Source organism: Polistes fuscatus, unplaced genomic scaffold, assembly GCF_010416935.1.
Source record: "Polistes fuscatus isolate 324 unplaced genomic scaffold, CU_Pfus_HIC Scaffold8, whole genome shotgun sequence".
NCBI lineage: Eukaryota > Metazoa > Arthropoda > Insecta > Hymenoptera > Vespidae > Polistes > Polistes fuscatus.
In genome coordinates this window covers 5,736,819-5,752,574 of record NW_025113162.1, presented here as the reverse complement: position 1 = coordinate 5,752,574, position 15,756 = coordinate 5,736,819, and the positions used below count along the sequence as shown (strand labels likewise).

Here is a 15,756-nt window from a genome sequence, read left to right as displayed (position 1 = left end):
TCATTTTAATAGGAAAATCATCGACTCCATGTCTCGATGGACTGCAATGTTTCCTTTAGTTTTTCTAATATCTATTACATTTATGATCTCTCTTTCTTACAAACATTTTTATTAGCATTTAAATGATTATGTGAGATGCACGTAATTATGATTTTTTGAATACTTTGAAAGCTTTCTTTTCTTTCCTTTCCTTTTTTATATTTCTTGCTTTTTTTTTTTTCTTTTTTATTTTTTCAAATAATTTCTCACACTTTCTGTTAAAAGTTTCAGTTGACTATTTTCCTTTTCCTTTTTTTTTCTTTTTTCTTTTTCTTTTACAGATAGATCCAGTATTAATTTGGACTATCACTATTATTATCTACAATGGCAGTTAGGTAGTCGAAAAAATTTATTGAGGACATTCAAGAACTTCAAGCGTATTCTTATCAAATTGAAGATGTGAAGAGAACGTACATGATGAAGCCACAGAAGAAGGCTATTGTTGCCCGGAAGGCAACTAAAATGCCAACGGTTGCTAAAAAACGTCGCACTCTTTTGGAAAAGACCATATCTGAAGTAAGGAAGGAGAAAAAATCTAAGAAACAAGATAAATTAGAAGACCCAAAGAAAAAGCAAGACAACGAGAAGAAAAAATCAGATAAAATGGATGAGAAAAAGAAGTACGAAGAAAAGAAGAAAGTCGATGATAAGAAAAAGGACAAATCGGAGAAAGTAGAGAAAAAGTGTAATAAGGATAATGAAAAGAAAACGGATAAAGTAATCGAAGAGGAGAAAATTGATAGAGGGGAGGTAAGAGATGATACCGAAGAGTCACAGTGTGACAATCAAGATAAAAAGAAGGGACAAAAGTTGGAAGATAAAAATAAAGTTGAAAAGCAGTCTGTGGATAATAAAAAGAAAATTGACAAATCGGATGATAGAAAGAAATGTGGAAAAACGGATGAGGATAGTGCGGAAGATCAAGTAAAATCTTTAAATACCATAGAGGATAAGGATGCGCTTGAAGACAAGACAGATGTCCTAAGTTTGAGTTTAAAGAAGCGAGGCAAAGAAGAAAAGAAGAAGGATATAAAGTTGTCTAAAATAGATATGAAGGAAGCATTGAAGAACGCTCCAGCGAAGGACAAGAAATGTGATCGTAAAAAAATTTCAGACAAAGATACTGCCAGCCGGAAAAATTCTCCGACAAGAACAAAGAAGAACTCTAAGACCAAATCATCTCAAAAGAAAAGTATTCCGCGAAAAACAGTTTTAGCGAAAAAGCCCCACTTTTCTGTAGTCAACAAGTTAATAGATAAAAAGATTAAACTAGTCAAATCTTTAAAGGTAGAGGGAACCATTAATGAGGAGGAGGACGAAGCTAAGAAGACTAAGAAGAAAACTACATGCGCTTCGAAGAGTAAAGGTGCACAAGAAAAAAAAACAAAATTAGCTAAACCTATGAAAGCTAAGTTGCCGCAGAAAAATTCTAAAATTTGTACAGTGATCAAGGCCGAAGATAAATTGAAAACGCTGGCTGAGAAAATGATTTTGAAAAAGAAAATTGAGTTGAAAGCCATTGAAAAAACATTAACTGAATCTAAGAAAATTTCACACAACAGTGTGGTAACTGATAGAGCACCCACACCTGAAATAAAAAATGAAGTTTTGGAGGAAAAAGAATTGGAAAAAAATAATAAAGACGAAAGTCCTAGACCTAAGTCACCTGATGAAAAGAAGCCTATAAAAAGTAACACAAAGATTGGTAAAAAGGTTCCAAAAAAGATTTCTAAAGGAAAGGTACAAACTGAGAGCAACAATCAAAGATCTTCTTCTCCTGTGGAGTCTCCTGTGGGAGAATCCATTAAACAATCTAAAGAATGCGAAGATGGTTTAAAACCAGTGACCGGTACAAAAAAAGAAGAAATTAATAACGAAAGTGTTATTCAAGTAGACTTAAAAGTTGAGGCAGTTAATGGTGGTAGTACAAGTGGTGTGACATCTGCATCTGAATCAGAGGAAGAGTTTGATGAGGATAATAAGAAAACTAAACAAAGATACTCTAAGAAAAAAGAGAGATCCAATTCACCATCCGAAGAACGTGCTAGGAGGATGAGACTTTTTGGATTTTGGAGCGGACCAAAGCGACACAGAGTAGCATCATTGAATGCTTTAGCTAAAGTACATTGTCTATATGAAAATGAAACTGGAGGAGTGTATCTTGGAGGCTTTTGTAAGCCTAAACCAGAGAAAGAAAAGCAGAAAAAGAAAGAAGAAAAGGATGAAAATCAAGCTCGCAAAGAAAAAGAAAAAAAGGTTGAAAAGAAGCCAGAAGAACTTCCAACTCCAAAAAGAAAATTGAGGAATGTACCAGGATTAAGAGGAAAACATTGGGACATGCTGGAAAGTTCTTCGTCTTCTCCCTCTTCGGATGAAGATTATGAGCGTGAAAAAAATGTTGAACGCTCTAAGAAGAAAGTAATTAAGAGAAGAAAGAGAAATGAAGAGGTAATGGATTTAAAAGATATGGTTGTGTGCAAAAGAATGGCCAGTCTTAATGCGTCAGCAATTTTGGCTGCATCATATTCGGATGAAAAGAATCGTTGTGGATCTAGTAGTAGTAGTAGTAGTGATTCTTCTAGCGAATCAGAAGTGGAAATTATTAAAAGGCGTAAGCAACATGATTCGGATGCAGATAAAAAGAAAGGAAGGCAAGGCTCAGATCCAGATGATGTTTTAAAACCATCCAAAAAAGTAGTGATTGTTAATCAAGATACAGATGTAACTATCACAGGTAATTTTTTCATTCATTGATTATACTTAAGTGTATTGTTATTTTTATGATATTACGATCATTGTATGTATTAGGTGTTTACGTTAATCAAACACGTTCGACGCATCACGAAGGCTTCTGCAGTATCGCTGGTATGCAATACAGAATCAGTTCAACCAGTCACACGCAAACTGCAGCTACAGCAGTCGCTACCGAACTTCATGACCAGGTGATTATCGATATTTAGTGCCGCTGGACGGCGAATTTGCGTGAAAATATGTGGAAATATATGTTGTCTAAAAATAAATATTTATTTTTCAGCAAAAGGCAGAGCAACCTTGTAAATCTTACACGCCGTTGGGCGCATTATCGTCCATGCAACCACCGGGTAGTCAAGGAAATCATCCAAATATGTCACCGCGGAGGCATTCGGCATTTTCTGCGCCCCATCAGCATGGTGAGTGAAATTCACATATTTATGTAAATTTTCTTTTCTTTTGTTCACATTATTAGTAGACATGCGATCGATATACATATGTAATTACATTTAAGCACAATGTCAAAGATCAAAGTTCTCATGCATTACATTAATGTGTGCACTTATCTAAAATTATTCGAAGGTTTCTTCTTCTCCTCTAGAGTAGTAGTTGTTATGTAGATTCAATTTCATATATGCAAAAACTATTACACCGTTAAAACAGTTTTGTCTGTCGTCACGAACTCGTGGGAGTTGTGCCAGTTTACATTCAGTTACCTTTACGTTAAGCTCCGCACGAACTTTTTGTAATTATCGGCAAAGTACGAACGCGCATATCAAACAACCAAGTTTTTAACGCACATTTCACGAATCATTTGGTTAATCGAAAAGAAACTTAATAGATAACGTTGTAAAATGAAAATACGCCTACGAAAAGAAGGATCTTCTTTTTCTCAAGTGATACGAATAAAAATATGGCCCGACATCGGACAGAACTGAGAACAGTCGCGATCCTACCGTTATATCCAACTGGATACCGTAACTTTTCTCGAAGGATTTGTATTATTTTGGGATCCGACCACGATGGACGTTGTTGCGTAACGTTTATTTATTTATAAAGTTGGAGACTTTGTGTTAGGAACATTCATCGCTATCGTATGTCGCCTCGAACAAACAAAAGTATATACTACTAGCGGCGAAATTCAAACATCTATTCGTTATATTATATCAGATCATCGGATTATAATGAATGCACCGTGCCCGGTCTTTAATAGCAGTACCTCGCGATAGTTTCACTTACTCTCCTATCGCATATCAAAATCAAACGTCCTACTTTCGCCACCGACTCTATATCACAATCAACAATCAGAATTTGAAAATTGACTTTCTATAAATGCCGCCAAATTCGAGTACGAGTGTCGCTCATTATAATCTCCATTGGGAGAGATATTTGAAAGGATTCCAAAGGAATTATCTCGGTTTCTCTGTGTTCGTTTCCCGGCACTAGCTTTAAATGAGAAAGTTTCTCTCAAAGCTCGACGAAGAAAAGAGAGAGAGAGAGAAAGAAAGAAAGAAGGAAAATATCGAGAAGATCAATCTACCCTCGCGAAAATAAGAGATCTCATCGTAGTCGTGTCGTGAAAGGATGGGGTGTCAGTGGTTAAACACCACCGCCCTTTACGTCGCTGCTCTGGCGCGTCTTACTTGCACTCGTGCACGTACATGCTCTTAGGTTGGTGTCTGCTGGCCGATGTGTGCGCGAGAATACCTACATACAAGATACATATACGTACGCGTTGCGGCGAACATACCTTCTCCTTACGGCGCTCCCATCTTATGTAAACTGTGTGCCTCCAACTACGCAGCGATAGTGGGTACTTCACGGGGAAGAGCAGAGCAGAGCAGAGCAAAGCAAAGCAGAGCAGAGCAGAGCAGAGCAAAGCAGAGCAAAGCAGAGCAGAACGGAGCAGAACGGAGCAGAGTAAAGCAAAGGGTAAGAGAGAGGAAGAGAGAATGAGTGAGAAAAAGAAAAACGGTCATTCGGTGGTGTGTATATACCTGCGTAAAGAAAGAGAGAGAGAGAGAGAGTGGTAAGCGCAGACGAGACGGAACGTAATAGCGGCATGTAGCAGTAGTAGTAGTAGTAGTAGTAGTAGAGTAGTAAGACCAGTGGTGGGGGTAAGCAGATAGCGTGCGCGTCGTGAGAGAGAGAGAGTGGGGGTGGCTGAATAAAGGAGTGGGGATGGAGTCGTGTGTGCACGCTTCGTCGAGAGGAGGACGACGCACACCTGACAGTATTAGTCGAGCGATAGCCGGGAAGGTACGTGTATTTACGTGCTTTTGCAGAACTCAACTGTCTTCTTCATATATATTTTTTTTCTGATTTTTGACGAGCGCGAGTGGCTCGTGCGTGCGCGTGTGTACTCTCGCGTGTGTATATCGTCATCGCCGTCGTGTTTTCGTCGGTGGTGGTGGTGGTGGTGGTGGCGGCCGTGGTCCGGTGCATACGCGCGTACATGCATCGCCAAGCGGTGTCTCGTTCTCATTTGTCGCGACAGCGGTGGTGGTGGTGGCGGCGTTGGCGGTGTCGTCGGTGCACTTCGTGCATCGCCTCCTCCTCCTCCTATCCTCCGACATTATTATTGCGAGGAGGGTATAAACAACAACGGAGCATTTTGTGGTGCGACGACGAGGACAACGCTACGCGATAGTCTACTTCTCGGACTTTTTTTCTTCTTTCTCTTCATCTTCATCATCTTCGTCTTCGTCGTTGTCGTCGTCGTCGCCGTCGTCGTCGTCGTCGTCGTCGTTGGTTCTTTCTCTTTTTCTCTCTCTCTTTCCCCATCGTTTTCGCCGGGTACGTAAAAGTACGATAATGGACGATGATCGTCGAACGACGAGGGCGACTTCTTCGTGCTTCCTAAGAACGACGAACCGTTTCTGCGTCACGCTCTTTTTGCTTCGCTTCTTTCTCTTTTTCTCTCTCTCTCTCTATCTCTATCTCTCTCTCTCTCTCTTTCTTCCTTTTCTCTCTCTCTCTCTCTCTCTCTTTTCCTTTCTCTCTCTCCTCTCTATCTCTCTCTTTTGATTTTTGCTCTCTCAAGAAAAATATATATACATGTAGAAAGAGAAAGAGAGAGAGAGAGAGTGCCGTTACAAAAAGATCAAAGAAAATATTAATCCTTTCTAGTTCCAGTCCGTTAAATAGGATGAAAAAAGGATTAAGTTTTCACGCTAATGTAAACTAAGAAACTTTGTATCAAGTATATGGATTATTATCGCAAACATTATTTTTTCTATTTTTTTTTTTTGCGGATAAGAGATGCGTGGCGCGTGAAGAAGCGGGTAAATTTCTTATTGTCATGGCGGACTTAGCAGACGATACGATCACGTGGTGGTCAGTTGGGGCACTGCAGTCAACTTCGATGAAAGAAAACTTCGCATCGATACTTGTATTGCTTTTGTTCATATATACATACATATATTCGCGCGTATAGTCCGGTATTTGGTTTATATTTCTAGGAAAAGAGAATCGAAATTCAAGGAAAATTCGAAAACCATGGAACGAGAACAATGGTGTTCGTTGAGTGACACGTGCAGCTGTCGCTCTTGTTCATCGACCAAATGGTCCGTTTTTCCATTTGCGGCGAACATCGTCGTAGACTATTTCGATAATCGATATATATCCTTGAATCATAACTCAATTTTTTCCTTACAATTTAGAATTCGTACGTGCGAAGTTCTTTCTCCTCCTCCTCCTCCTCCTCCTCCTCCTCCTCTATTCCTTACACGGAAAGAACATTCTAATATTTACTTCCTCATTTTCGATGTCCAACGTTGGCAAAATTTTTCGTCACGTTTTTAGTACCTTGCAATAATATTTGAATTTTATTTTCGAAACGATTAGCAGATCACCGTCGCGACTTTTACACAAGAACAAAGAGAGAGAAAGGAGGAAAAGAAGGAGTAACGGTGAGAGGAGAAAGGAGAGGTTGAGGAGAGGAGAGGAGAGGAGGGAAAAAAAGGGAAGAGCTTTGGTTTTAGTTGGCAAACGCGTCGTCGATCGACGTCGTCGTCGCCGTGGCGGCCTCCCCTCCCCCTCCCGTCGAGCGTCGCGACGTCGTCGTCGGTCCACGAACGATCCGTGCTCGATGAAGCTCGGGAGGAAAGTCGTCTAGCTAAAACGTGTTTTACCCTTTTTCTTTCCCTTTCTTTTCTCTTCTTTTCTCTTTTCTCTTTTCTCGTTTCGTCTCGTCTCGTCTCATCTCATCTCTTCCCTTCTCTCTTTTCTCTCTTTTCTCTTTTCTCTTTTCTCTTCTTTTCTTGTCTTTTCTTTATCCTTTTTCGCTTAATCCATTCGTCCTTCGCCGATTACGTATTTAGGATTTATATCGCCTCTTCTTCCTTCCGTCAGTTCATCTCTTTCACTTTAGTACAATGTACGATTTATTTCTTTTTTTTCTTTTTCTTTTTTTTTACCTGAATAGAAAAGGATTCTCAAACGAATCCAAGGATTAATGGAGTAGAGGAAACTGTGGAGAAGAAGTTTTTCGATAGCTCTAAGAGATATGAGAAATAGTTCGGACTGGAAGGATTCACGTGGAACTTGTATCGTGTTCTCCCGATGCGCCTTTTACACGACGGTAATTGAACGGAATACTCGAGAAGACAGGATCGATCGATCGATCGATCGATCGATAGATAAATAGATAGATAGATAGATATATAGATAAATAGATAGATAGACCGATCGATTGTGAGATATCGATATCGTTCGGAACGTAAATATATGTATACGTTAACCATTCGGTTTCGCGAATAATAATCGAACGGCACTGGTGGTTTGATATTATTTAGTCGTTTCTACTATAGATATCTTTGTCGAGTACCTACTTGTGAAAGTAGTCAATTGATCTATTCTCTATAATAAATTTGTCAAAGAACTTTAAGTGGTGGAAATGGAAGAAGGGTCGAAGGGTGGGTATATGGGTGGCGGGCGGCGGGGAGAGGATAGTTAGGTATAGGAGGAATAGAAAATGAAGAAAAATGACGTTCGATCGAAAGGACGAGACTAAATAGTAATAGAAGAGAAGAGTGGGTTCGACTAGGCTTTTATTTCGCGATCTATGTTAAAAGTTTTACAGGGTTGAGGGTGAAATCGCGCGCAACCCTCGTTATCCCGATGACGTTAAAAGCCACCGGTTATCGAACAGGACACGGTGATGCGATAGTTGGTCGAATTTGAAAATAGACTCGTGACACGGGCGAACGGTGCTTGGCGAATCGCCAGATTCCAGCGAACGAAGCGGAAGCTAGTAATCTCCTAGTTCTCTCTCCTGACTGATACACGACCGAATATCACGGCCGGTGGATAACAGTCTAGAGGCTGCCTAGAAAAAAAACATACACACACACACAAGATAGACCTTCTTTTTTTCCTTTTTCCTTCTTAAGCATCATCGTCATTATCATCGCGTCTAACAATAAATCTGGGTATCGAGACACGCGCGGGAGGAATCTACGAGAGGAGAGAAACTTTATATGGTACTTGCTCGAATAGAAACGACGATGATGATGTTGTCGTCGAGAAGAAGAGGATATTGCCCTCGAGCACATCACCGTGATCGTTGGTCCCTTTCGCGATAGCTTTTATCGTCTTATCTATCGAGAATCGAGCGAGCAATGATCGAGAAAAAAAGATCGTCGAGTGCCCAAGCAAATCTCTATCTTAACTTTTCTTTTTTTCTTTTTATCTCTTTTTCCTCTTTCTTTTTGTCTCGGATCGTCTCTAATCTACGAACAAGCTTGTGGATTTTGTCGTCCAGCAACAACGTCCTTTTAAATTCAATGATTTCTCAGGTCTCTCTATCTCTCGTTGGATTCTTCAGGCGCCTCTTTTCACGGCGTGGTAAACGCTCGTAAACTTCCAAGCACCCCGTTTATTCTGTTTTTCTTCTTTCGACTCTTTTTATTTCGCTTTCTCTTTCTCTTTCTCTCACATCGACATACATACGTGCATTCTATCCCTCAAACGATCGAACCCTCTAGCGTCGCTTTTAAGACCCGCGTAACTTTTGAGTATCCTCGTACAAAAGCGTGTAGTTCTCTCTCTTTCTCTCTATCTTTCTTTCTTTCTCTCGCTCTTGCTCTTGCTCTTTCCTTCCTTCATTTTACAAACGTTCTCCCTCGCTTGTACCTATTTGGAGATAGAGAAGAAGGGTTCGAAAAGTTGCTGAGAGGGTGAGCATCGCCAAGAAACGATTGTCGCGAACGAATTTGTTGCAGTAGTCGTTTAGAAATCTTGCAAGACGAATCGCGATCAATTTTTTACTCGGTATTTGGTAACAAAAATATTCGAGTATAGTTAGTTAATCATATCACATAGTAATAAAGTAATTTACATTGGGACGATTAATTGAAATGATGGCGATTTTGATTCTAAATGAATTGAATATATTTAAGGGACCGAGTATTAATTTGTTAATATTTATTTTCAACGAGACTCTTGCCAATATAAGTTTGCGGAAATTGTAGATAAAGTCGTGTTCGAAGAGTAGCAACAATGATGCGGGATTAAATCGATCGTATTGCGCGAGAGAGAGAACATTTCGTTTAATTAATAGATTAGTTATCTTCCAGGTAATATTGTTTCCTATTGTTTGAACGATCCCAGTATTAATTATTATTCTTTTGGTAAGATAAAAATCAACAGCTAAGAAGTATTTATATATATATCTTAAACAAGTATCATTGTGTATCGAGAAAAAAAACAGCATTAGCAGAGAGTTTGAAATCATTTTTGTTCTCGTGTCGCAAAATTGTCGTACCCCTCGTCGTTCTTCGTGATAATCTCCGAATAAGATAAAATAACGGAGAACATGATAAAAAACGATGATGTTCTCCTTCATCGGTAATTTTATTTTCTTCCCATTTTTATCTCATGTATCACGATTTAGGAATAATCTCGAGGAAGAACGCGTACGAGATCGTAGTGAGTGTTGCTGTTGGTGGTTGGTGATCGTCGTCGTCGTCGTCATCGTCGTCATCTTGCGAAGATCTACGAGAAAAGGAATTGAAAGAAAGGAAGAAAGAATAGAAGGAGAAAATCGATGAAAGTTCAAAGTGTGAAAGAAGTCGAGGATAAAAGGTTGCAGCTGTGATTTAAGTTTCACCGACGTTTTCGGGACCAAACGAAACAAGAAAGAGAGAGAGAAAGAAAGAAATAAAGAAATAAAGAAAGACTATAGGGGTGGTCCTAGAAATTCGAAAGTGCCGAAGGAAATAAAGGAATAAGGAAAAAAAAAAAAATTAAGAAAAGAAAAAGAAGAAAAGGAAGAAGAGAGACATTTATTCTTCTTTTGATATATCACATAGTGTGCCCTTGGTGTAAATAATACACACACAAGTTGATTATTGCATACGCATTAACGTACAATTTTATATAAACTTATGATATATATTATACGTTCGATATATTTTTGGATTGCCTGTTAAGACGAGAAAGCGACATGATTCTGGCGGGTAAGTACAAATCAATTCATACAATACACATAAACAATAAATACACACATGAAATCAATTTCAATTGGTTACATATCGCTTTCGCGCTCTTTCTCGGCGCGTTGTCATTGTCAAATCACAGTCGTTCGAATCGAGACGTATTTTATCTCTTTTTTTATTTTTTTAATTATTTCTTTTTATTCAAAAAAAAAAAAGAATAGAAACCAAAGGCATGTATATTTAATACGAATTCTCGAGGATCGCTTATGGTCAAGCCAGCAATAATTTTCTTTCAATGAATTGTTCGAATAAAAAACAAGGGGTAACCTTATGGATGGATATATAATAATAATAATAATAATAATATACATGTAGTAGGATCGTGGATAAAAGTCATGTTTAGAGATGAGATCGCGTCGAAAAAAAGGAAAAAAAAAAGGGAAAAAGAATAATAAATCGTATTTTTCGTGATATGAAAAGGAGGGGGAGGGGGAAGGGGGGAAGGGTGGAAGGGAGGAGGAGGAGGAGAATGAGAAGTCTCTTGAACGGGACAAAGTTTCACATGCGAACCATTCGCACGTAGAGATCCATAATACGGCCTAGATATCCCTGTACGCGACTCCGATGCTACCAGTCGGTTGGTTTCAACTCGAGTTTATCGAGTTTATTCGACGGTTATACACGAACGGTTCCAAATAGAGGCGGTGCAATAAAACGAACGTCGCTCGCGCTCACCTATCGGCTTTTTCGTTAAGGGTAGAAAAGGGATGAACGAAAAGAGAGAGAGAGAGAGAGGGAAGAAAGAAAGGTAGGAAGGAAGGAGGGAATAGGGAGGGAGGGAGGGTACGTAGCTAGCAAGCAAGCAAGCAAGTTGCAGGCTGCGAATAAAACGATCGTGAAAGAATATCTGCGTTGGGTCTGTACTTTTCGGCAAAAACCTTTCTCGATGTTACTACTACGCGTGTATTATATACATCATTTATATATTTACGATGATCACACAGAGACGACCCGGTTTGCAATCGATGAAATCGATCTTACGCTCGAGATGAAAATATTTATGTCCATGAAATCTAAGTTTTTGTCGATGTGTAACTCGTTTAAACGAGAATTTCGCATACTTAATCGAACAGTAAGTCGCGTTGCGTCGCGTCGCGTCGCAATGGCTCTCGCGTTATCAGGATTTGTCTATTTCTTTTTTTTTTTCCTTCTTTTTTTCTTTCATTCTTTTTTTCTTCTTTTTCCTTGAAAACGATAGCATCGTACTGGCGTCATTTCTCGATAACGTGAACAAGATATTGAAAAGGAAATAGCTGAGAGAACAAATACTCTTAGTAGATTCTCTTCTTCGTTTCTTTCGACCGGTTCGCGAGCTGACACGTGCTCGAAGTGGTCACCCGGTATTATCGATCGCGAACGGGCTCCTTTACCGTTCGTGTAACGCGTAGTAAGCTCGTCGAAACGTCACGAGAAAGAGCGAAAGAGAGGAGGGAGAGCGAGAGAGACGGAAAGAGAGACTGAGAGAGGGAAAGGGGCAACGGGGGGGGAGAGGGAGAAGAAGGTAGTTGGTAGGTCGACGTGTGTTGTGCGTTTCTCTGTGTCTGTGTCTGTATCTGTATCTGTATCTGTATGTTTGTATGCCTGTGCTGCGTGTATACGTGTGTGTATGTGCGTGTTAACACACTACATAAGCACACGAAACGTCGTGTCGTGTCGTCGTCCGTCGTATGGAGTGCAAAATCGTCGATGAACGTCGAGGTATTCGTTCGCTCGTGCGATAATAAAACGGGATCGTATTTTCGAATGAAGAGAGAAAGGGAGGAGAGAAAAGAGAGAGAGAGAGAGGTCGAACTCGCGTTCGGAAGGTTGCGTGAGAAACCGTTTACCGCAATCCTTCGTATCATTTATTTTGTTCTTTTCCTTCTCTCGTTCCTTCAAATTCGTTCTTCGTTAAAAAAGAATTCGTTTAGCGAGCTTATATGCCTTGCGTCGTTTCATTGGTTGTTTACTCGCTAAAAAAAGCAGGACTGAATTTCGCGTCGCAACACGCGCGTCAAACGATTTTGCTTTTTATCGGGATTACGTAACGCGAAGCGTGAGTTTGCGCGTGTCCACAGCTCGTGGCACACGCAGGGGAAGAAAGAAGAAGAGAGAGAGAGAGAGAGAGCCTCGGGACCGATCGGCGTTCCTCGAATCCGTCCGATTCGAAAGTGGCGGGCGATATCTCGAATCATCTCCTTCCTCCTCTTGCGATAATTCGAGATTATCGTTTGGGAACATCAGCAGCGCGTGTTGTTTCTCTCGCTCGGCTTGAGTTTGCGTCGTATTTTCTACGTCTTGAAATGTTTCTCTCTCTCTCTCTCTCTTTCTCTTCTCTTCTCTTCTCTTCTCCTCTTTTCCTCTCTCATTTTATTTTTCTCTTTTTTTTCTTTCTTCTCATTGAGTTATGTAATACGACGCCGCAAAAATTGTTCGCGTTGGAACGTTGTAAAATTCCGTTCTTTTAATATTCATTGTCGTTCACGTTAAAATGATCGACAGAAAATGATATATTGTATATGTATAGGTATATATATATGTATATATGGGAAGGATTCTCACGTGCGTAGTTTTAACGCGCGGTATCCTCTTCTTCTTTTCCTTACGCGCTTAGGGTGAGTCAGCTGACGTTTGTATTTCTCTCGCTAACTTATTATCCATTTTATTTCATATATTCTTCGTATCTTCTCGCGCTTATTACCGTTCCTATTGTAAACTAAAATAAAGTATTATCATAGTATTTACTTACTTTGTATAGGAATAGAAAAAAAAAACAACAAATAAATGATAGATATTAGAGTGTTGGAAGTTAATAAAAATATTGTTTTACGGAAATTAGATTGTGGCGGGAGGGGTATTCGAATGATATAATATAATACAATATTATCCCAAATGAAAATGAAAAGAAAAAGAATATAAGAAGAAACGTAGTAATAGAAGGAATGTGTCTCTTCTTCCCTTAGATACCTCCACTACCACCATATCACCACCACCATTACCACTATTTCCACCACCACCACACCATCTCCATTTTCCCCCCTTTATTCTCCTCCTCGTCTTTCTCCGATTCAGAATATAATTTCGCTCAAGGGCGTGTGCGTATAAATACATGTATATAATCTTCGCGAGCAAGCAAAACTTGAATACGAACGTGAACGAAACGATACAACGGACAAACAACAACAACCAACGACGAACAAGACGAGGACAAGGATGAGGATGAGGATGACGATGACGATGACGATGACGATGACGATGACGATGACGATGACGACGTTGACGTTGACGTTGGTTGCTTTCCGTTTATTCTGCTCTTCTTCCTCCTATCGCGACGACGCCGACGCTGCACGTCGTAACAGCGTGTCGCGCGCGCACACACAAACACAACATGCGCGTGCGCGTTTCATAATATGGTTCTTACTTACTACACATGACTCTAAGAGACTAGATACTCGTAGACTCTCGTAGTGTGCGCTCGTGGAAGCTTAAGGAAACTTTGTAAATGTGTAAGTGTGTGCGATTGTATATGTATGCAAGTGTGCGTATATGTATATATACGTGTATATGCGCGTATGTTTGTATCCGTGCGTCGTGCATGCGTGCGCTCGCGCGCGTTTTTCTCTGACGTAGAGGAACCAGCAGAGCCGCCGCCAGGCCGGCGAGTTGCTGCGACGCAACAGAGCGCTCCTCCAGTGGTTCTCAACCGGCTCGGCTGCGTGAAAGTGCGCACGAACCTTTCCTACGGCCATTCACGTGCTTCCTCCCGGATTAAATTATTACCGCCAACGGGGTTTCGCGGCTCATATTTTTCTACTTCTCTCCTCGTTCTTCTCGATATATATCTACGCTTTTTTTTAATTAACCAACTTTTATTTACATTCTAGAAAATTTGTTGTTACAACGTTTATTAGACTTTATTTAGAAATACCAACGGGGGAAACAACGCGCGGCCCCGTTGTTATTCGGCAAATTGTTTAGTTACGAGAGAAAGTTTTCCCATTCTATTTTTTCGTTATTTTGCGTGTGTGTTTACTTTGGAAGAGGAAGAGGAAGAAGAAGAAGAAAAAGAATAATAATAATAAGAAGAAGAAGACCGAGAGAGTGCGTCGTATTAACGGAATAATTTCTTGAAAATCTCTTTCTTCTTTTTTTCCCCCATAACATTTGTAATGAGTATGTAAAAATTAAGGGAAAAAAAACGAGGAAAAGAGTAAGAAAAATTAGAAAAGGAGAGCTAGCTAGGTAGCCAGCTTGTTAACAACGTCAACATTCGAGAGTTCGTCGAGGCACGTTCGTCGTCGTCGAAAGTTTCATTCAGGTGCCGCCATTAGCGAGTTTTGAAAGACAGAGTGAGAGACAGGTAGAAGGAAGGGGAGAGAAGACGGGGATTGGAAGAGAGGGAAAGGGGGCAAGGGCTATGTCCAAGCTGACCAGGTATCCTCGTCCTTTCTTTCGCACGGCAACGGAATTATCGACGCACTTGGCGTGCTTTACGACCGGCAGAGGCCCGTTACGGAATCGCCGGAACGGAGAATGGCCAAAGAGGAGGAAAGAGGTGAGAGGAGGCGTTATTCTTTGCGACAAACGCATTATTCCCGACCGGAGAATCTAATGACGAGTATATAAATATCATCTCGATTATTCAATTATTTTTTTAATTTTTTTTCTTCTTTTTAGTTTTTTTTTTTAAGAAAAACAAACTAAAACAGAAAGGAAAAACCACGAGTCGCGTCAAGTTTTATTCTTACGATTAAAACTGGATCTCTCGGATAAAAAATCGTCCCGAATATATTTCTTTTATTATTAATTAAGTTAAGTCCAATTTTACGGCGAGCATAACTACGAAGTTTAATTTAACTGCGCACGAAAGTCATTAGCAGCCGATAATAGAAAGTTACGACGAAATCCATTGTATACTTATCAGCTAGTCAACGACGTAAGTCCAAAGTATTGCGATATATTTTTGTTTTTTTTTTGTTTTATTTTTTCATTTTCTTTTTCTTTTTCTTTTTTAATGGCTATCCTGGGAACGTATAGTTGGCGTTAGAGGAAAACTTCGAGACTGAGGCAGGTTTTGCGGGCTATTGAAAAGACGGTACACGTGTTACTCATCGGACACTATAAATAAATGTTACCGCGGCTGAATTTGCGACGATCGCGCTCTCGCGTATAAGGTAACGAGCTGCGATTTTCGTTTCTCTCGATGGCGTGTAACTTTCGTTTGATGTCACGAACGACTCGACTCCGACTTCCGTGAACGTATCCTATTCTCTTTCTCTCTCTCTCTCTCTCTCTCTCTCTCTCTCTCTCTCTTTTGTGTTCTCCCGCGTGCTCACTTTACCGAGGTCACGCACGAACTTCGGAATTAAAAAACTTAAGGATCGAAGTTTCAGCTCGAATTGTGGGGAAAGAAGAAGAAGAAGAAGAAGAAAAAGAAGAAGTAGAGGGAAAGGGAGGGGACTAAAATATAGGGGTGATTAAAAAATAC

General features: G+C 40.0%; 1 protein-coding gene and 2 long non-coding RNA genes across 7 annotated transcripts in view; all 3 read left to right on the top strand.

The window, feature by feature from the left end:
* LOC122524912 overlaps positions 1-15,756 on the top strand; it is a 65,021-nt gene that overhangs the window by 1,254 nt on the left and 48,011 nt on the right. For 4 of the 5 annotated variants that reach the window (XM_043647433.1, XM_043647431.1, XM_043647435.1 and 1 more), the window contains exons 2-4: positions 321-2,773; positions 2,848-2,981; positions 3,074-3,209. In XM_043647433.1, the coding sequence (XP_043503368.1) occupies positions 454-2,773; positions 2,848-2,981; positions 3,074-3,209 (2,590 nt within the window). In that variant the 5' untranslated portion in view covers positions 321-453. The remainder of the gene's footprint in view (positions 1-320; positions 2,774-2,847; positions 2,982-3,073; positions 3,210-15,756) is intronic. The other variant, XM_043647432.1, reaches the window with a different exon arrangement.
* Positions 5,217-9,807, top strand: LOC122524914. The gene is made up of 2 exons (XR_006305668.1): positions 5,217-5,409; positions 9,686-9,807. It is a non-coding gene; the product is annotated as an uncharacterized LOC122524914 (long non-coding RNA).
* Positions 11,784-15,756, top strand: part of LOC122524915 — a 28,542-nt gene continuing 24,569 nt past the window's right edge. The window contains exons 1-2 of the long non-coding RNA XR_006305669.1: positions 11,784-11,797; positions 14,153-14,823. This is a non-coding gene — a long non-coding RNA (uncharacterized LOC122524915). The remainder of the gene's footprint in view (positions 11,798-14,152; positions 14,824-15,756) is intronic.